Genomic DNA, 22,246 nt, shown 5'->3' on the forward strand with positions numbered 1-22,246 from the left:
TTTAAGCAGACTTCCTTGGGTTTGCTCCCACAAGCACCCACAAGAAAAGGGGCTCTAAGATGCTATGCTTGGAAAATAAAAAAATTAGAATGGCAGGGTCAGATGAACCAAATATCTAATTTCACACATGCTCTGGAGAGACACACTGTCTGCCTGCTCGGACTTTGGACTTGGTTCAGATCATCCAGTGACTTAATATCCGCCTCCCCCCTGATTTCCATCACAGATTGATTCTTGGGAGGTTTCCTGTTGACAGAGGATTATTATCAGGCTGTTAATATCCAACACCTTCACAGACTGAGAAAGGGAAGGTCTGTCTCTTCAAGGGATGCTGGGTTCTTAATGGAAGAATAATTGTTGTTAATCCATCTTGGAGTTCATCTTTCCCAGGAGCAGGACAACGAGGGTAAAGTTTTAAAGAAAGCCACAGAGGAAATATATCACTATGCATTAAAAGATCAAGACAACAGCGTGTCTGGACAAGCTTGCCTTTTGTTCTGCTTCTAACAGAGTAACCGATTTGCATCGAAAATCTCGCTGAGAAAAGTACAGTCAATCCAAAATGGAGATTAAAAACAACAACAACTATGAGTCACTAAGTGTGTTTTACTGTGACATTATAATGGCTGATATAAAGTAGGGTATTTCTGACAATTCGAGTCTCAGCAAGATAGTTTCTGCAAGACTAAGGCAGGGAGATAAGGGACCGTATGTGCTGGTTTGGGGTTGCTGTTGCTTTTACTCCTACAGGCTTGTTAGAACCAGTGTGGTGTGGTGGTTCAGAGAGGGTCACTCTAATCTGGGGAACCGGGTTTGTTTTCCCCACTCCTCCACAAGAAGCCTGCTGGATGACCTATGACCAGTCATAGTTCGCCCAGAACTCTCTCAAGTCCAAGCAGAGGGAGGCAATGGCATAGCACCTCCAAAAATCTCTTGCCTTAAAAACCCTATGGAGTTGCCATAAGTCAGCTGTAACCTGAGGAAACTTTCCACCACTATCACAAGCATATTAGTTACAGGAAAAACATTACAAGGAAACTTTCCACATGCTTGTTACATTTGTTTGTTAATAGCAGGCTTTGTCTGGTGGGAACTGCTAATCTAGATCTAAAAAACAGCTTTGCGGCAGCACTTTGGAAGTTTGGTGATGAGCAATAAAAAAAAAGCCAGGACTTGTCCCTATCCAAGAATACAGCTTGTACAAATAGAATTATAGCGTGACTTTCAGAATTTCACACGGAGGGGAAGTTGGAATATCGCAGTCATTTCTATTTTCAAACATGAAGCTTTCACAACACACTGTCTGGACCAGCTCTCATTGGAGTTCTTGCTGGACTCAAAAATAGTAACATTGCCTTCCTGCTTCTTATGCCCAGGGTAATTCTCAGGGATCAAATGTTACTTTGGGCAGCAACACGTTCTCTGTCTGCAGAACAGGACAAACAGAATGAGAAGGAAGGGAAGCAGGAAAAACAGCAGAAGTGTAATTTGTGGGTAGGGCTTCCAGGTTCCCCGGCAACCAATGGGGATAGGAGGGTAGAGACAGCACTTACTTGCTGCAAAGGCGGGCCTGTGTTGGTGTACCAACAACATTTTGGGAGTGACATCATTACACCACCAACACACACTCTGGCATTTGGGCAAAAACTCTATGGCAGAAGAACATTTTTACCATAGAGTTTTGCTCAAATCCCCACGATTGTCGGCATTGTGATGTCACTTCCAGAAGTGATGTTGGCACATTGACACTGGCTTCCATCTAACCTCCCTTTGTAGCTAGTGAGTCTCCCCCACCTTTGTCGCCTTGCTGAAGGGCACCATATGGAGCGGGCTCAGAGTGGGATATATCCTCCACCGCTGTCAGGGGAATGGCAACCCTTCCTGTAGAGTGTCTGCTGCTTCCAAAGCCGACAAATGGTTTGCCAAGGGGTATGCAAATGAAAAAAAATGTGGAACCACTGCTCTAGACAAACAGGCAGGGGAGCTTTAGGAAACACACAAACTGGTTCATGTCCTGCTCAGTTTCTTTCCAAGCTATCAAAATGCCACAAAAAATTAATATGAAAATGTAAGAAGGGTAATAAAAATCTTTATATGTTATTAACTTTTGTGGATTAATTTACAAGGCTGTATTGAGAGATGTTTCTTTGGGCAACAGAAAACTTCAGATCTTTTGAATGTATATATTAGTATAGTCTTTCTAGGCCCTTTCCGCACATGCAGAATAATGCACATTCAATCCACTTTCACAATTGTTTGAAAGTGGATTTTGCTATTCCGCGCAGTCAAATCCAGCTTCAGAGTGCATTGAAAGTGCATTGAAAGTGCATTATTCTGCATGTGCGGAAGGAGCCTTAGAGTGCAGCCACTTGGCTTGGAGTTTTAAGAAGGACACTGGGATGGAGATGAGGGGCTAGAGGCATTTCCCCCTTTCCGCTGCAAATTATCACTCGGGAAGCCCAAATGGGGTGGGGGGCAACACCACTCTGTAGCCTGCGCAGTCCTCTGGACTGGGCTGTTAAGCATCACTGGAGAAAACGTTTGTATCTCTAGGCTTTCTCCAGGGTCAATAAAAGCAGATTGGAAATGCAATTTTCTGAGAACTCAGAATTTGGGCAAAGAGTTAAATAGCCCCTATTGCCCTCCTGAGCTTCCTTTTTCAGCTGCATTATGAACACTTTTTTAAAAAAAACCCAACCTAAACCATCAGGGAAAAGTATCATAGAATTGTTTTTAAAGTGCATTTCTTTCAAAGCAGTCCATTCTTAAATAAGCCTCTCCCATTATATCCTTACAAGTCTGTGAGATTTGAGGTGGGGCAAAGTTAACAGTTGAATTCTGTGTCAGCAAAGGAATTAAAATGTGGCTCAAGTCTAACGCTATCCATTATCTCTCACCCAGTGAAGCAATCTCGCCTCAGAATTCACACAGCACTACACTCCCCAGCATATTCCTATTCATATTTATCAAAAGATGTTCATTATTCCTTCTTTTAAACCCCAGCTTTCTCCCCTGAGGACCCCTGAGGCAGCTTACATCATTCTCATTTCCTCCATTTTATCTTCTCAACAACCATGAAAACTAGGTTATACTGAGAGTGGATGACTGGCCCTGATTCGGCTGTCTTAGGCCACCCTGATGTCATCAGATCTTAGAAGCTAAACGCAATCTGGTCCTGTTTAGTACCTGGAGGAGAGACCACCAAGGAAGTCCAGGGTAATTATGCAAACTACTTCAGAAGTCTCTTGCCTTGAAAACTCACAGGGTCGCCCTTAGTAAGCTGCTACTTGACAACACTTTCCACACCATGTGACTGCCCACTTGTCACCCAGCAAGTTTTCACAGCAGAGCAGAGCTTCGAACTGGGGTCTTGCAGACCCCAGCCTAACATTCATACCATTCACACTAGGTCTTATTGTTCATTTAACTTTCTCCCCAATGTACACAGACATGTAGCCATTAGGCTTATCAGTTCCAGGTTGGGAAACATCTGAAAATGTTGGGGGGGGGGGGGCGCCGCCTGAGGAGGGCAAGTTTTGAAGTTAGGAGGGACTTTAATGGGGTATAATGCCCTAGAGTCCACCTTCCAGGTAAACCAATCTCAATCACCTGGAGATCAGATGTTATTCTGGGAGATCTCCAAACCCTACCAAGAGCGTGGCAGTCCTAGTCACTGTATTCCTCAGTGAATTTACTCAGAAATAAGACAGAAAAGAAGCAAAAGTTTCAGTAATTGCCAACTATTTATCCTACTATATAAAAGCCCAGTATGTTTCAGATGACTCACTTTTTAAAGCAGGGGCTGATGGGAAGTGTAGTCTATGAGCATCTGGGAGCATCTCCTGGATGCTCATGAACTACCCTTCGCATCAGTCCACGCTTTGGGAGATGTGACTGAGCAACAGCAATTGCAACACTTCTTTAAGTCTCAGAGGCTGCTGGGAGTTGTACTGCATTGCCATCCAGGAGGTACAGGGGCCTGGTCTTACTGAATGGTAATACACTATAATTCCCATCAGCACCTGCAACTTGGAACTGAGAGTGCCAGTTCTGGTGGTCTGTGTACAAACAGGAGGGGTTGCCATAGCCAACAGATTTACAGTACTGCTGTCCACAGCTTGATTGAACCATGTGCCTTTTCTCCCCAAAAGTGATACTACTATTATAGGTTACACTGTTCCAAAACCACTGCTAAACACCTGAAGGGAGAAGGGGGCAGGCTGGGCCCCCACATGGGGCCCAGCAAGAGAAGTGTCCCACAATGAGGGGACAAAAGAGACCTGGGGACAGATTTACACTGCTTTCTCCCATCTGCAGATAAAATGGCTGAAGACTCAGTGCTATCTTTGGCCTTTTGGCTATCTTTCCCTGCTTTTTAAAACAATCAAGGTTAATCCACATAAACCCAGCAGAAGGAAGGTCACTTTGCCAAGTGCCACAAAATCCTGTGACAACTGCCCCCCCCCCCCCCCCCAAATTCCCTGTAAAACTTTCCAAGTAAGTTCAAAAACAGCCCTTCAAATCATTAATTGCTGCTATCTGGAAATTTCTGAACAAACCTTCACAAAAAGCATTGTACACAAAGGTATCTTTCAACGTTGATGACTGATTTTGAGAGATCCTGGCTCCTTGTGTGCCTGCCACAACAGTTTTCTAGAGCCCACTGTATTGTTTTGCACAACCAACTTTATTGCTAGTAGGGGAAAAAGCAAATCTGTCCTAAGCAGTATTATACCTTTGTGAGTCCACTTACTTAAAAGCATTTAAAAGGTTTAATCCTGTTCATGATAGCACTATGGGTGCCTTGCACATTCCAAGCTGGTATTCTGTCAAGAGTGGAATATAACCTAATATAATACTTCATCCCTGAAACAATCATATTATAAATATGTTGTTTATATCACCATGTATCCTAACAATATAAATATCAGTAGATCCCATTTAAAATCATAATTGAAAGGGGCACCACAAACCACACATGCAGACTGTCCCATAAAATACAAAAAAAAAGTCTTTCAAACCCACATATCAAGAGTTAAAAAGAGCATCCTCAGTCTAGACAACACATCAAAATGTGTTCATGCAACTCAGACAAACACAGCATTGTAAAACTAATGTTTTTGTGCACACAGTTTGCTGCACTGTCTAGAATTAAATGCGGTTTTAAAGTTGATATGCTATGTAAAATCTGAGTAGCTGGTCCCTCTGCCAACTTTTTATGGCATGAGCTGAATATATATGGCTATGTTTGTTGCCTACTAAACCATCCAGATTATCCTGTATATTTCTTTCTTAAATACTTCATCATTGGGCCTCGCAACTTTTTTTACGATGGCTAGGTTTCCTCCGATCAGTTTCTTGCATGGAATTTCTTACGCCTTAGGATTACCAACTCTGGGCTGGGAAATTCCTCGAGATTTGGGGGGTGGAGCCTGAGAAGGGTGGGTTTTGAGGAGGGGAGGGACCATCTGCAGTACATACTGAGCCCAGAATCAGGCTTGTTGGCTTTAGAGTGATTGGAGCCATCAAATGCAAACATTCAAGAAGACAGAGATTCCTAGATATGAAGAAACCAACTGTAACAATACTGACTAAAATAATTACATATACATTCGATTATTTTAGCCAGTATTCACTCAGATGGTTTTTTCTTACTTTTGATGCTTCTGTATAATTGTAATCCTCGATAAATTTGGGGGTGGGGGTAGGGTTGCCAGACCCAAGTTAGGAAATTCCTTGGGATTTGGGGATGGAGGCTAGGAGGACAGGGAGATTCCTAGATGACATGAACTGTCCTAGATGACATGATTCCTAAATGACAAGAACTGTCTAAAGTTAGTGGAAATCACGATTCATGTTTTATTTTTGATGCGTTTAGCAATCAAGACGGTTGAACGCCTGCTCATGATAAGACATCAATGCGAACAAGAACATTTATCTTTCATCTTCAAAAGCACCTTGTACAGTCCTTGAAATATTCACCCCATAAAAGCATGTGATGACTGGGTAATTGATTGCATTTCAAGCAATTACATTTCAAGGGAATCACCACCTCTGCGTTAGCCTTAAGAAACCACTTGGAGCTTGGTGGAAAGCAAGAATGTGACATACAACTAAATTGAACAGTCTAGTCCTCCATGAGCGGCCAATTCCCAGCCACCTTGTGATGTAGACAGAGATAACTGTTGATGATGTATGTTTACTGGCCATCCTGTGCTCCGATGTCTCCGAAGGGGTCCAAGCACAAACCAGTTTCGATCACAGCATTGAAAACAGAGAATGGCCTGCAGCTAGGGATGCCAGCCTCTAGGGAGGACCTGGGGATCCCCCAGAATTATAGCTCATGAAGACTGAAGATCAGTTCCCCCAGAAAATGGATGCTTTGGATGGTGGACTCTGTGGCATTGTACCCCACTGATGTCCCTGTCCTCCCTAGTCTCCATCCCCAAATATCCAGGAGTTTCCTAACTTGGATCTGGCAACCCTACTCCGACCCCCCCCCCACCGTTGGCCCCCACTGTGGTACAGACTCCTGCCATGCAAGAGACTGAAGAAGGAAAGCAGACTCGTGAAAGAAGTTAAATGTCTCCTTCAGACTTCTCTGTGTAGGCTTTTCAGCTGCCTGGGTTTCCTTACAGCCACCAACACAACCTGCTACTTATGAGATTACTATAGATAACTGGAGGCAATATCTTTTCATCATTCTCACTCGTCAAGTTATTGCTAGACCAGCAACAAGACAAGCTGGATAACGGTGACATAAATATGGGCAACGTAAATATGAACGGTAATTTCAAAATGACAGGCAGAAGAACAGCCTAGAGAAGAGCTGATGGCTCAGCAGGTGCTCCCAGGCAGCTATGAACAGCAAAGCTATTACCATGGAAATTTGGGTCTGATAGAGAGATAATTTAGTTTTGCTTTCATTTGCTTGCATTGTCCATAAATTATGAACCAGCCAAACAGAAGACTTTTCATTACAGCAAAGCAGAGCCTGACAAACAAAACAGATTGATTCCATATCATTTCAGAGGGTAATCAGAACAGTGATGTTCCCAAGCCCAAACATCTTGAAAGAAAATAGCAGAAAGAAGGGATATTACTTTGGGTCTAATGGGATCTGGAGGCACAGTCTGGTGCACAAGCTACAGAAGAGGGACTTGAGAAGAGACACAAGCAAAGAGAGTGCGGAGAATTAGTGATCTCAATTTGATTCCTTGTATGAAGCTCTTGTTTCTACTGCTCTCATGCAATCGGTTTTCTCACAAGAAAAGCCATTTTCTGTTTGCCTTTTATTTATACTACCACATTTCTGTAGTAGACTTTTTTCCAGAAGAGTACATCATACAACAGAATGAGAGCATGTCATATGATGTACAGGTCCGCTAGAAAAAAAGACCACAGAAAGAAAAGAATGACGTATGCTTACTAGCAGTGGCTGGTACACATTTGAGCTAGTGGGGCAGAAGACAGGATGGTCAGTGGCAGGCAGAACCAACTCATTCTGATTTTTGTCCCCATCCTCCTCCATCACAACACTGCAGAAGATGACAACTGCATTTAGAAGACATTCTAGAAACATTTCTCCAATTGTACACAAATATAACATCAATACCTAATGTAAACTCCCCTTTTGCAATTGTGTTTACAATACAAGTAGGCACACCTTGTGCAGGACACAAATCTTCCACATGTTCCCCTTTCTTAAAAATACACTACTTGTAGTGGCATTGGGCCAGTTATGCAATCTCAGTCTAATCCACAGATGTCAAACTTGTGGCCCTCCAGACGTTATGGACTACAGTTCCCATCATTCCCTGCCAGCATGATGCTGGCAGGGGATGATGGGAACTGTAGTCCATAATGCCTGGAGGGTTGTGAGTTTGACAACTATGCCATAGGGCTGTTGTCAGGACAAAACATGGGTAGTGTTTCTGATTCCAAATTGGGAAATTCCTGGAGATTTGGGGGTTGATTCTCGGGGGGAGGGGGGGCTCAGCAGGGTATAATGTCAAACAGCCCACCCTGCAAAGCAACCATTTTATCCAGCCTGGATAAAATTATAGTTCTAGGAGATCTCCAGGCCCAACCAAAAGGTTGGCAACCTTAAATGAAGGAGAGGTGAACAATTTAAGCTGCTTTGCATCCTAACTGGGGAATAAAATGGGGTATAAATGAAGTAAATGAACATGCATGGTGGCAATTATGCTAAACTACATGTGTACAGAATGTGAAGTCAGAAGATATGAGGCTAGGTCCTACAATCTGTTAGTGGAAGGAAGGTGGTTGCAGATCTTGAGAAAAGGGCTTCTTTGCAGGGAGGATCCCAGCATCCTACTTCCTGCCCGACTCAGCAGTGGAGCAAAAAAATATTGGGGGCACCAATGTCACAGCAATGCTGGGACATTCCTCCCAGCACAAAACGTACAAGAACGTTGCACAAAACATTCCACACAAAACAAATAAAATGTCTTAAGGACGTTTAAAAGTATTTTGGGGTGGAATTCCGCATAGCTTCCCCTCCAAAAAGTTTGGAAGATGTTTTATTTTTCCTTCAAGCATCATATTTTGATAATACTAAACTAGCAACTCTTTTCCTTATGCCACTTTGAAAATTTCCTGCTTGCCTTGTAGAGAGCAGGAAATATTTTACCCTCCCCTGTTTTTAGCTCTTTCTTTCATTTTTGCCACAGTTCATATCTGCCATGTTCTGCCGCTGCAGGATTCTCCATGCTGGTGGCCATTTGCAGAAGATCCCCATGGAGGTTTCCTTTGCTTGCACCTCATCTGCCCACCATTTCCATCTAAAAAGAACACGAATAAAGTTTGATTTGACTGCCGATTTGGTGCCCATGTCGTTTTCCTTTTTTTGTTTTTGTTTTGAGAGTGGTGTCTTTGAAGCTATGACAACATGATATGAGAATCAGCAACGTGCGCATATTTTTGAGTCATCGTAGCTTCGAAGACACCTCCCTCAAAACAAAAGAAAAACAACACGTGCACTGAATCAGCAATGGAAACTTTATTCATGTACTTTTTACACAGAAATTGCTGGCAGATGAGCTGCAAGCAGAGGAAAACTCTAGGAACCTTCTGCAACTGATCGGTGCCCAGAGAATCTTGAAGCAGCAGAAATTGGTGGGCATGAGCTGTGGCGAAAGTGAAAGTAAGAGCTCTAACAAGGGGGGCAGGCAAAAGAACTGTTTTGGGGTGAAGCACTTTATATTCTCGTGCTGTGAGGGAGAAAAAAAGCCAAAACAGTTCTTTTGAAAACATCTCCAAGGTGTTTTATTTGTGTTGTGTGGAATGGGCCAATGTCTCAACATTCATTGGCTGAGGGAAAAAACAATTTGGAAAAATTGTGATTGTTAGGACTGCATGGAATATTGCTGTACAGCAAAAACTGAAGTGCATATGGAAGCTGTCCTGACAACTAGGAACCTTGGCAGCCCTCCCCAGCTATTCTTGGGGTCCCCCCATTTCACCACAGCAGCATTTCAGGAGGCATTTTTGGCAGCAGCAGGACTGGGGAAGAGGGGAAGATATCTTTCTGACTACAGAAATTTTAGGCAGAAACTAAACCATGGTTATAAAGCAATCTGCCCTGGGACCCACTGCTTAGTTGTGGTCAGCATTTCTTCTACGGGGGAACAGGAGTGTATTTTATTTGCATTTCCTAATATATTTTCAGCGCAGACATCAAGGCTCCAAGAAGGAGCCAGTAACATTTATGCTCATGATGCATCCCTCACAATAAAGAATGAAATTCACTCTGTATGCTTTCATCACTAGAGCTAAGGGGACATCCTTGCATTTGATTGGGACCCCTCTATTACAGATATTCCCATCAACCAGATATTCTGACTTTCATCATAAGTCCTCAGCTGCCAGCTCAACTGCTCACAATGACAGGAAATCAACAGAAGCCAATACCGGGCTGTTATCTTTCAGCTGTCACTTGGATTTTATTTGCTACCCTATACTTACAAGAACACAGAGCCATCAACCTTCAGGGGGTTACCAGGGGTCACGTCACAGAAACTCACAAAACGGAATTAGCCAAGAGGTCACAGTTTCCTCTCTAACATTTCACACTCATCTTCTCCTATATGGCATTCAGATAGATGGATAGAAGGGGGGGGGGGGGAGAGAGTTTATTTCTTTTTTATAAAGAGAACGATTAAGTACTAAGCCTACAGTTTCAAAACAAAAGCTTATCTGGGAGGGAATCACATGATCAACAATAAGCAATTCATTAATATGACAAAATTTGATAATTATCTTGGGATTGCATGCTGGAAAAAGGACAGGAAATCCATGCTTCCTTCCCTGTTTCACACCACAAACAACAACATGTCATTTCCTTTTCAGCACTAGAGACAAGTTGCTTCTTGGGTTGTAATCCTAGCATTAGGTTATAAGCTTGTGATATATCTTGTCTAAAAAGGCGCTGGCTTTCACGTTCTCTATGCACTTTAGATTTCAAATTATTTCTGATTAGCTATTCAGCAGCAGCAGCAAAAAAAATTAGGGACTTAATGAATTTTATTCTTCTGTACTATTGATGGAACTGGGGTGCCAACAATCCTTGTGTGGCACTCTTAACTACCACACTATCTCCACATTATAATGTATAACATACTGTCCAAAAAGTGTAGCAATTTGTTGCTGAAACAGCTAGATACCCATGGAGTGCACCCTTTGGAACTATCTGCTATATGGGACACAAATCAATTGGGCCTTATATGGAAAGTCCACATTTTAGTCCCCTACAGACAAATAATCTGGCAATTTACATTGTTTTCATATCTGCTTTGCAATCAGTAAGAAAGGTGGGCTATAAATTAAGATAATAATAACTATAGTAACATCTCATTCTATGCCTATTAAAGGTTAATAAAGATTTTGGCTCACTCCGCACATGCAGAATAATGCACTTTCAAACTGCTTTCAGTGCTCTTTGAAGCTGTGCGGAATGGCAAAATCCACTTGCAAACAGTTGTGAAAGTGGTTTGAAAAAGCATTATTTTGCATGTGCGAAAGGGGCCAAAGAAAATAACATCTCATTCTGTTTCCTAGCCAGTGAAAAACGTTCTGCCCGAGAGGGTGCATATCACCATTTACACTGTGACTAGCTCAATCAAACTGCTAGACTGCTCCAGAAATATGTATTTTATCCTGATTTTCTTGATTGAAAAGACACTTCTTGAGACTTTAAGGTGTATATTAGGGAAGATCTGCCATCACCATCCCCTTTTCTTGAACCCCCCCCCCCTTCTGTCTCTCTTTTGCATTAGCTCTTTGTCTGGAAAATAAAGATGCATAATTGACCCCCTTCCCCCAACATGCGCACACACTAAACTGCAGACAACACAGCCATCTGCAAAGCAAGCTCTTCTGAAAAACTCGGGTGGGGGGAACACTCAACCTGTTGCTATAGTAGCCAGGCAAACTTGATTCAGAGGCAGAATTGCTGCATGTTCCACATGAGCCCATCAATTCTATATTGCTGGCCGGCACAGAGCCAGGTTCTTACAGTAAAGCAGAATCTACCTGCTAACATTTTGATGAAGTGGAGTAAAAAAGGAACAAAAAAAGAGGGGGGAAAAAGAACAGAGGAGCAAATACACAGACACATAGCACTGGAACAAGATGATAAAATATCTGCAATTTTCCCACTGAAAAACCACCAAAAATGAAGTAGGAACATATCACTTTCAAAGGGACTCCGGTGGTCTCTTAAGTGCCAGTTATTTTAAAAACACAGTCTGCTTCAATGTTAACAAACAAATAATGAGGTTATTCTGACAGAGGAACGCAAAGCTGTGGTTGCTGTCCTGCTTCACAAGCTGTATTCCTCAGCAGTTGTAACAAGTTTTGAAAAGGTAGCCACAAGTTCTAGGGTTGCCAGCCAGTCAGATTTCCTCAGGCATGACCATCTTTTCCCTCTCCTGACAGTTTACCACATTAATTTCCCCCCTCTTTTTTTTCTTTCTGTCATGTAATAGAGGGACTAGGAGAGAGGCTGGGTTTTAAGGCAAAGGGTTTTGTTGTGCTATGCCTGTAAGACCTTTGTAGTTCCAGGCTTGCAGCCAACTTTGATGCTCGGCTCAGGCTCTTTTGTATCTCAAAAGCAACTTCTCTAAACACTGCAGCTGTCTTTCTCAAGGTGAAATGGAAAAGACAGTGAGAGAGAGAGTGTGTGTGGGAGAGAGAGAGGTGCACCTAAGCTGATTGTTTTCTACTGGCTACCCCCCTGACCCCATTGGCCCTACTCCTTGACAGATTTGTGCCTTCTGGGTGTTGGCAATCCTACCCACAACTGCTGAGGACAAGTTGGTGCAGGGCTGTTGCGCCTCCTCCTTTTTGCTTCTGGAGACTGCATGAAGTAGTAAGCCTGCCAGGCGCTGAAACATCTCCTGCCTCGACAGCTGTTCACACTGCAGATGGGACACACACACACACACACCTCCAGGAGTTCCTGAGAATTCTGAACAAGGAGAGGAAGGCATTAGTCTACTTAATGAAAAGGTAATGCAATTCAAATCTGAGACTTGGCCCACACCTGCCACACCAATGAGTCAGGAATATAGAATGGACTATACACTTTTAGATTGCAGCTGGAGAATCACCTGGAAAATTTTCCCTGAAAGAATAAAACTTGCCCTGAAGGCTGGGATCAAATCTTTCCTTTGGTGTGCTAGGATTTTTTCCAAAAAATGCACACAGCATTTCTCTTCTGCTCTGGTTCATTCTGGTCTATCACCCGAGGATTTCTCCATCTCATTCCGCTGCAATGGGTAGGTCAGGGCAAAAAGTTACTCTTAAGTGGATTTTGATTTTCTAGGTAGCCTTGACACTTGGATCCCGGTATAGGTAACTGAATTACATGGCATTCTGAAGACAGGGGTGCAACTTTACAGCACACCCTTTCCCCACATGTCAACCCCACTGGAGTCCAGTGGGTTTACTCACAAATAAATATACATATAATTGTCACCTTTGTTGTGACTATCTTTTGCAGGATTGTGCCTGCGAAGTTCTGTTTTTGTTTTATTTCAGATTGAATCCAAGTTAAATGTTTAAGAAAAGGGCTACAGCTTTAATCTATGCATAATTTAAAAGTGACTCTGTACTCAAACTTACTGACTTCAATTGACATTCTTGGGGCTAACCCAGGTAGTCGAAGGATCTTTCCCTTAATTAATTCCACTAGTCTGGAAAGTGTCCTTTTTAAATGCTGCCACTGTGTTATAGATCACAAATATATTCTGCTTAGTATAATCCTTTCCATTCAGTTCACAGATTCTGAAAGTTTGGAAGCCCGGGCTAGCCTCAGCTGTAAAAGTTCCAACTCTTCAAGTCAAGACAGAAAGCTCTTACATCAGTATTCCTGAGAATATCTGAATCTTTGTGTGTCTGGCCACAACTGGACCCTGTAGGCAATGAGAAGCTTGTAAAAGAGACATGCAAGGAGGGATGAAACAAAATCCTTTCTGCTTCTGGAATCTCTATGATTCAGTGCGGTGTTTGATAAAGTTGATTTATTTCTGTCTCAAATCCTGCTCTTTTGCAGGCTACCACTTATGAGCAAAACAGGCAATCGACATGGGATCTATTTTGTCTTCTGGAGATGCTCTGCTCTCTGTGAACTTTAGGAACACTTTGTGCGTTACCACACAGAACAAACAAACAAACAAAGGTTGGTACGATCACGAAAGGAACAATACTGAATTATTCTCGAATGACAAAGCGCTCTGCATCTCCTGTGGCTGCTTCGCCACGGCTCAGATTTCTTCACATCAACAGGAAGAACTCCGTGCAGCTAGGACAATGTTTCTGTTTAGAGAACCCAAACTAGGTGGAGGCAGACTGCAACGTCCCACCTTCCAGCTCCACTCCGGAAAAAAAAAATTGCTCTTCTCCTTTCACAGACCAAGGCCAACTTGGTAATTTAGTTTATCTGTACGGGAGACTATGACAGCAAAACAGTTCCCACAGGGCCAGCTGATTCTGTGACAGACCAGGAACTTTATTTCTCAAAGCCATTTTTACATAATAGTGGCAAACTAAAGCTTCATCAGCTAAGTTTTTGGAAAGGTGATGGGACAGGTAAGGCTTCAGCAGCTCTAAATCACCTGTACAATTTAACCTGAACACATATTTTTGGACTGGCCAGTGCATGTAGAGAAGGACCAGGAGAGATGCCCCACCCTCTCATGGCAGTGTATTGATCCCGCCTCTTGCCTACATGCAATCACCCCACATGGCCTACTATGCCACTTGTGACCAATTCACATAAGGCAGGGCCAGTCTTATGTACATTTGCTCCCATTCTCCCTCTACACATGTTGACCTGTCCAGATATGTCTCATGGTTATACATCTACAGTCAATTTAACCTATATTTTGAAGGTGAGCTAGGAAAGTACAGGCTGTGATTCCAGCATGTGATCCGGCACTTTCATCATGCCATCATACCATGGCCATGTGAATCAATCCTTGCTCACCTGTTCATCTTTGGTCAGCAAGTTTATGCTGAATAACCACTCACTGATTGGAGACTGATGGACGCAATACTTACCTCAGAATGTAGTACAGTTGGAGAGAATGTTGTATCTATCACCCATGAAGTTTCAACATTCTCCCTGGTCAATCCCCAGGAAAGGAATTTGGTATGCTCTCCCCGGCCCCCGCCCCCCGATTCTCAGTTTGTCTGAGGGACTTGGCTAAATTGTCTTTTCCAGCTTCCTGACGCAGCCTCCATCCTACATAACTACTGCCTTCAATTGCCTCTTTCGTATTTACTACACTTCGTTTCTAGAAACCCCATGAATATCCAGTCTACCTTTTCTTGATCATTTCTGAGGTTACAGACTAATTTACATAGCTAGAGATGGCAGTTCCACTATAACAAAGTTCCACCATAACAAAGTTAAAACCAAAAACAGTTAGGTTCAGAGAACAACACTGATCAATAAACATCTTCAACCCATCTCTGCCAAAAGCTTGTCTGTGTAATACAGCCTTGAATTTGTTTTGAAAGGAAGGGCCTCCTCATATCCTTAGGGAGAGCTTTTCAAGAGGGTAGAATCAAGGTTGAGTGGTCTGCTACGAAGAATTGGGTTGAATGCTCTGCTACAAAGAAGATCTGGGAAGACCTGAAATGGTGCATAGATCGGGAGGGATGGCTCTTCGTGTAGGTGGGCCTCAGTTTCTGTACTGTTAAAACTTAAAATTTCCTCTGGCAGTGCAAGAAGACTGGCCTGCTGAGTACCATCTGTACAGGATGTTTGTTTTCTTTATTTGTCTTCTTTATTTAAATTATCATGCTCAAACTAGTTGTTCGGAAAATTTATGTAAGGCACATTGGGTGACTTTTCAAAGAAAAACAGCATAGAAATGCCCAGGTAAACCCCCACCTGGAACTGGACTCTGAAACATACAAGACCACTGAAGGTGGTCCAAGATACAAGTAATGTGGAGGCTCTGGTGGGTTGTAACGAACAGGTACCATTTGCAGCTTCTGAACAGTCCTCAAGGATAGCTCCACACGGAGCACAATGTAGTAATCTACTCCTAATGCAGCATGAAACAATATGGCAGGATTCAGGAAGGAAGGCAATGTAATTTCTGGATCACATCCTGGGATGCTGTTAATTAGGTCTTATATCTAAATAAATGCCTAACTACATCCTGCCAGCTGCCTGAACACTCAAAGCTACCTGCCCTGACAGGACCAAGTTGCCTCTGCAAACCCTTAAGAAATCCTTTCTTCTGGAAAGAGCAACCAAAAAGTTCTCATTTGTTTCATTTTCATGATTCAATGTGCATCTGTCATGTTGTTCATTAGTTTAATTCATTCGCACTTTTAAAATCTCTTGATAAGTAACAGGCTAACCCAAATCCGTTGATAAGCAACAGGTTAACCAAAAGGCCAACAGCATCAGGAAATGGGAAATGAGGATTTAAAATACGGCTTGAATTTGAAAATGCATAAGCAAGAGAGTGGAGTAAGAGTATTTTCTTCCTTGAAAACCACAAGAACTCAAGCTTTCTTTCCCTTGAATGATAACGATGACAGACCAGGGGGGAGGGAAGAGGGGAAAAGATGGGGGGTAAGGGAGAGGCAGACAATATGCCAGAACATAGTCCCACATTTGCATGTCTGATTCTACATTCCGCCTAACCATTTATCTATCTGAATTAAAGGCAATATTCATGGCTATATTTATTAATCCCTCAGGCAGACCAATCCAGAAAGGGGGGTAGTTACGTGGTTCGTTGGGGACAGCGCAGCCCCACCATATCCAAAGTGATTTGCGGCAGCGTGGGAAGTTAAAAAAAGAGGGGGACACCAGGACAAACCTGCTGCAAGGCCCCCATGTAGCACAATAGGCTATGCCAGCCTTTTTGGTGGTGTAAGTATACTCCAGCAAAAGGTTGCATTCCCAGACTGAAAGTTCTCAGAAAGCCAAGTCAGCTCTGCCCCTGGGAATTTCCCCACTGATACTGGCAAAGGCTCCTGTGCCAAAGGACCTCTGGCACAGTGGCAGCATTCAGGCCCAGGCGCTCCATTTGCACCACATGGAGTGGCATTTATGTTACACCAACTCAACAGCCCTTTCCCTGCTTCCTAGATTGCACTTTGAGTCTAAAACTTTAATCCAAAGCTTGTCACTTCTTTGTTCTTCATGGGAATGCATCAATGTAATTTTAGGGGGGGGGGGCAATATAAGAGCTAAATGGTAGCCCCAGCAAAATTTAAGACTACTTATAAGTATCAATTGTGGAACTGTTACGGGGTGTTACCCTATGACTGCAATCTCAATACAACAATAGTTTATGCATGTACCAATATACAGTATTAACATTTTAATGTACTACCTCTTAAGTAGAGTCCAAGGCAATTCATGTGTACAAGTCGTCAAAATATAAGAACATAAATCAACATAAATCAAGCACTAAAGATTCCGGATTGTGTTTAAAGTGTTGGTTTTGATCTTTACAGCCGTTCACGGCCTCGGACCTGCATACCTGAGGGACCGCCTCTCCCCATATTGCCCTGTCAGGCCCCTCCATTCCTTGGAGGAGGACCTACTCGAGATCCCTGGCCCAAAAAAGATCAGGGCTTTTTCAGCCCTGGCCCCTACTTGGTAGAACAGGCTCCATAAGGAGATCAGGGCCCTGCAAGACTTGCAGAGTTTCCGCAGGGCCTGTAACAGGAGCCTGTTCCACCAGGCATTTGGCCAGCCTGGTTAAATACATCTACCTTTCCATTTGGCCTCCCATGGGCATAGGGGGTGGGGGAGGGAAGAGCAGTCAGGCACCATCTGCATTTTTAATGGGTTCTTGTTATGCTGCATATCAATGTTTTAAATTATGTTTTTATGTATGTTTTAAAACTGTTGTTCACCGCCCTGAACCCTTAGGGGGAGGGCGGTATACAAAACTAATAAAATGAAAAAAAAAAAGTAAGAATTAACCAGTACTAGTAAAACAACAAAGCGAAACATCAAATAAAACCAGGTACACCATAAAAATGGACATAAAATCAACCCTGGTCCAAAGCCATATAATGTTCACTAGGTTAAAAACTAGCACCATACATTAAAATTGGAAATAGAAAGCCACTACTGGGTAGCCGTTAAGTCAGCTGTAACTTGGCAGCATTTTCCACCATTACCACAGATGTTTAAGTACCAGAGTTATGGGGTATTCTAAGCTAGTAGTCCTGTTGCTGCATTCTGAACTGACATTTCCAAATGACTTCTGGAGGATGACAAACCGTGGATCGCAGACAGTTGCCAGCTTCTGGGTAGATCCTGGCAATCTCCTATAATTACAACTGCTCTCCAAACTAGAGGCTAGGTCTAGCTTCTTCGAGAAAAGCTTTAGCTACACTACTGCCATACACTATAAAAGTTAATGTCTATGCTACCTCTCTAGAGGATCAGTTCAATAAGAGAGGCATGGTTTATTCCCGTCACGTGCACATTCTTATAGAAAGAAAGCAGTAAACTAACTCTACTTTTCCCATTATCATTTCACATAGTGGAAGGGAACTGAAGAGAGCACTCCTGTAGGATATGGAGTTTGCCCATGCTCTGAACTAGGTTATTGCTTTACAAGTTTCTGGGAATAATGCCAATATTGTTTTCTATGAGCCACTATGCAAAAAAGCACTTAAAGCAAATTATACCATATACATATATTTCTCTTTTGTATGAGGGGGAAACATATAAGGATATTTCTAATCCCTTCTGGGAAAATGGGAGGCATAGTACAATGCTTTCTAAGAATCCTAAATCACCTCAGAGATTAAAATAACTAACTATACTCATAAAAAATTTATTGCACAAATCAGTTTTCATGGAGAAGAATACATATACCGTAATTGAATGCATGCAAACAGAACCTTTTATGAAAGCCCAGTAAATAAGTCTTTTAAAACTTCTGATTTTCCTACAATTGCCTAAAAAAGCTCCTGGTCTGGATTAAAATGTTCAGATTCATTTTAATAAACTTAATTGCTCCAAACAATGAAAGAATCCCAGAATTCATTTTGCATAATTTTTTAAGGGAGAAGTTAAGAATAATGATGGAATTAAACATACTCAACAGATGGCATTATTAATCTGGCAAATGAGAAAACAGTCCAGAATAGAAAAACGATAAGCAAATCAATGTAGAAAGCAAGTTTAATGCCAGGTACACGTTTATTCTTGTTTCTGTACAAATTGCTCTGTTTTAAAAAATGCAGTCAAAACAGAATTTTCAAAAATAATAATGTCTTTGAAAAAACACATTCTTAATTTTCTTAGGCTGACTTGAAATGCATTGCCAGAACTTCCATGCTTCTCTTTGTAACCAGGTGGGTGCTAAAAGCCCTGTTTAAAAATAGAAGATGAAGACTTCTTTTTAAAGGAAGCCAGTAGCAAATTAACCTGTCCTGTTGCTTCTCATGGACTCGCCAGGAAGGGACCTGCTGGCCTCATGATGGGCACAACTTCCCAATGTTTTCATTGAGGCAATGAGTTTTGAACAAATGCTAAAAGTCAGACGTCACAGCTTTTAACGATGCAATCACTGGATTAAAACAAATCCTTCACTTGTCTACTTACAATTTTGCTTTTGTCTACTTACAATTTTGCTTTTTTAATGTCGCAACAATGCTTTCACAGACCATTTTCAAAAGAAATCATCAAACTCAGTTTGTTGCATCAATAATCCGAATGCGAACCTTCATTGATTGAATGTCAATTTAGGGGGGTTTCACCTTGTTCCTTTTTATTTTCTCTGTCATGTTCAGTGCTTGCTTTTTGGTGGTTTTGTTTTAAAAAATCACCTGTACTCTCTTACACACGGTTGCACCAATTCCCTATTCAGGATTTGGAAGAACCCCCAAACAGGTATCAGTACTCAGTACAGGTGAGTACCATCTCAAAAAGCTCTGCTCGGGTAAATGCTCATGCGTCACTTTTGATTTCAACCACATAATCCAATCTCCTGCCTATTTACTGAGAAATAAGTCCCACTGAATCAGGCTTGTTCCCAGTAAAAATGCACAGGACTCTTAGAATTATTCCACTGCCTGCAAGCCAGCTTCTCTAATATTCTTTTAAGAGAAGGAAGGTTTCCCAAGCAACTCCAAGAACACCTTCCAGTGTGTAATACATAGCTTGTTAATGTTAAGAATGAAGGAAACTCTTTAAAATTATAAGTGCATTCTCGTCAATCTGATGTTTGTGTTTGAATTAGAGACAAAGAAACATCAAAACAGGTCTGAATACAGTTCAGGAAAGCAGCACTAGAATTTTAATTCTCCTTTAGAGGAAAGGAGATATACACATACTGGCAATCAATGTCATTGATGCACTGTTGAAGGTTTTCACGGCCAGCATCACTAGGAGGTTGTGGGTTTTCCGGGTTGTATGGCCGTGTCCCAGTAGTATTTTCTCCTGACATTTCGCCTGCATCTGTGGCTGGCCAGGAGAAAATACTGCTGGAACACGGCCATACAACCTGGAAAACCCACAACATCCTAATTTCATTGATGTTTTGTATTTCAAACAGTCCAGTTCATACTGTGCCTCCAATCCTCTTTTTTTTAAGAGGGTGAACAGAACAGTCCAAAGTACATCAAACTTCATCTTCCAGCATCCCATTCATGTTAGCATATATCTGAAGAGCACCAATGTTTCTCCATCAGGTGGACTGGGGTAATGAAGCCACTGCCCCCTGAGCTCGTTCTGTATTCAACAGATCATTCAATGGCCCAAAAGTTGTGCCAAAAAGTCTTCCCACACAGCTCAAAGAGCAGCCCTGCCTCCTCCGTCAAGGATCTCAGATCAGTCTCTGGAGAAAAGCAGGCTTCCCCCCTACCCCACCTCAGCACTCTCAGGTTACACTGAGGACTTTGCAGTTTCAAGTATCATCCGCCGCACACTTCCCAACTCTGCTCCTTCCCGATCGACTTCGGGTTTCCCCTCTCCTCCCCGGCTGCTCTGCACTCTTGCCAGCCTCCCCCTCCCGTTTCAATCAAAGCCAGCCAGGCAACTTGGTGCCACTCACCCCTGAGAACAGGTACTCTGCTGCGCCTGTCAGTTTCGCAAGCCCATCCAGAACCACTGCCGAACAAGGACGCCCTTTTGAGTCGCCGAGGCAGTTTGTGGGAGTGGTGCGAGGAAGTATGCATTATGCATGCTTGAGCAGGACTCGTGGCTGTTTGCCCTGCCTGTCAGTCAGCCCGGCTTGTGTGGTGTGGGCAGGGCATAACAGGAGAGAAAAAAATGCAGCAGGTTACTTTTTAAATCATACAAGGCACGCCCAGACAGATGAGAAGCAAAGAGGCAGCCCAGGCACACGGGGCGGGGTGTGTGTGTGTCTAAGGATCTGAGGTTTAATATTTGTGGGGACGGGGATTTCCTGAAGGTGATGGGTGGGAAAAGGTGACAGCAGGCCAGTCAGCTCTTTTTGCAAAAAGAATGCCTCAAAAGCCACATCTCTTGACAGGGAAAGGCTGCCCTTTAAAACCAGCCGTATCAGGACAGGATATGATTATCTTCTGAATAAACAGGAGTCCAGCTCCAGCAGCCTTTCAGCAACTAATCAAATTTATTCCAGCATAAGCTTTTGTGAGTCAGAGCTCACTTCAAGGGATGCATAAGGTAAATTTACCTCAGGCCAATTTATGCACACATTAGGAAGCCAAGCCTGAGGGACACGTACTTCAGGCATCTGCTGAAGTGAGCTTTAATTTACAAAAGGTAGTCCTGGAATAAATATTAGTCTTTAAGGCGGCACAAACTGTTGTTTTCTTCTGTTGTCACAGATGAACACAAGTACATTCTGCATCAGAAGCTTCTTCAAGCTGTACCCTTCCCTTGCCATAACTTTAAAAACCATTTTTAATGAATGCATTACTCTCTCTCTCTTCTTTTTTAAAAAAAGAGGTTTAAACCTTCTTTTAAAAATTCCTTCCTATGCCAGCCAAACTTGCTTCCTTGGCACATGGACCAATTAGTAATCATGTGAACTCCGTCCATAAATAAATCAGCTGTCTTGTCTTTTAACAGTGGCAGGTGACCTTACGATAACAAGGCCCAAAGACAGATAGCAATTACCCTCTGCAGATACAACACAGACCAGTCACTGGTCATTTTGAGGGGGAAAAAAAATCTAAAAGCAGCTTTGTTTACAATAATGGCATCCTTGCCAACTATCCCATTCCTCTGGGAGACAATTCCAATTAAAATTAAAGTCGCCCCCTTTTTGGCCTCTGACTAATGGATAAATCTATTAAAGGAGACATTGGCTAATTCAGTCCTTCTGCACTGCAGTCTGGGAAAACCACCTGTTGGTTCTCATAATTGACCCCAAAATGAACCCTCCTCTGCCTTGTGCTGCATTGTCCCCAATATAATGGCTACTAATGACACCCCCATAGCCCACCCGCAAAACTTCCAAAGGACTACTCTGAAAAACACTGCTAAGGCATACCCAGAGCTCCCTTATATTCTGTTTCCCGAATTAAAGGATCCCCCCATATAATTTTCTTTATCAAACAGTGCAATAGGATTTTTTAAACACAGAAGCAGTAATGATTTTACTGCTAGCCTTGAATTAGAGACAAATTTGGATCTGAGGGGAAAATATGTAGGTGAATGTCACAGAGTGTTAATTAATAGCACAATTAATTAATTAATTAATTAATTAATTAATTGAAGCATTCATAATCCATCTTT

At 42.5% G+C, this 22,246-nt stretch overlaps 1 protein-coding gene across 3 annotated transcripts in view; it reads right to left on the bottom strand.

Annotated features, from left to right (window-relative positions):
• Positions 1 to 22,246, bottom strand: part of STON2 (stonin 2) — a 70,504-nt gene that overhangs the window by 16,644 nt on the left and 31,614 nt on the right. For 2 of the 3 annotated variants that reach the window (XM_048485060.1, XM_048485059.1), the window contains one exon: positions 12,317 to 12,490. The exons of the other annotated variant lie outside the window; for it this stretch is intronic. In XM_048485060.1, coding sequence (XP_048341017.1) covers positions 12,317 to 12,490 — 174 coding nt within the window. The remainder of the gene's footprint in view (positions 1 to 12,316; positions 12,491 to 22,246) is intronic. 3 annotated transcript variants of the gene reach the window in all.

This window comes from Sphaerodactylus townsendi, linkage group LG02 (assembly GCF_021028975.2).
Source record: "Sphaerodactylus townsendi isolate TG3544 linkage group LG02, MPM_Stown_v2.3, whole genome shotgun sequence".
Lineage (NCBI taxonomy): Eukaryota > Metazoa > Chordata > Lepidosauria > Squamata > Sphaerodactylidae > Sphaerodactylus > Sphaerodactylus townsendi.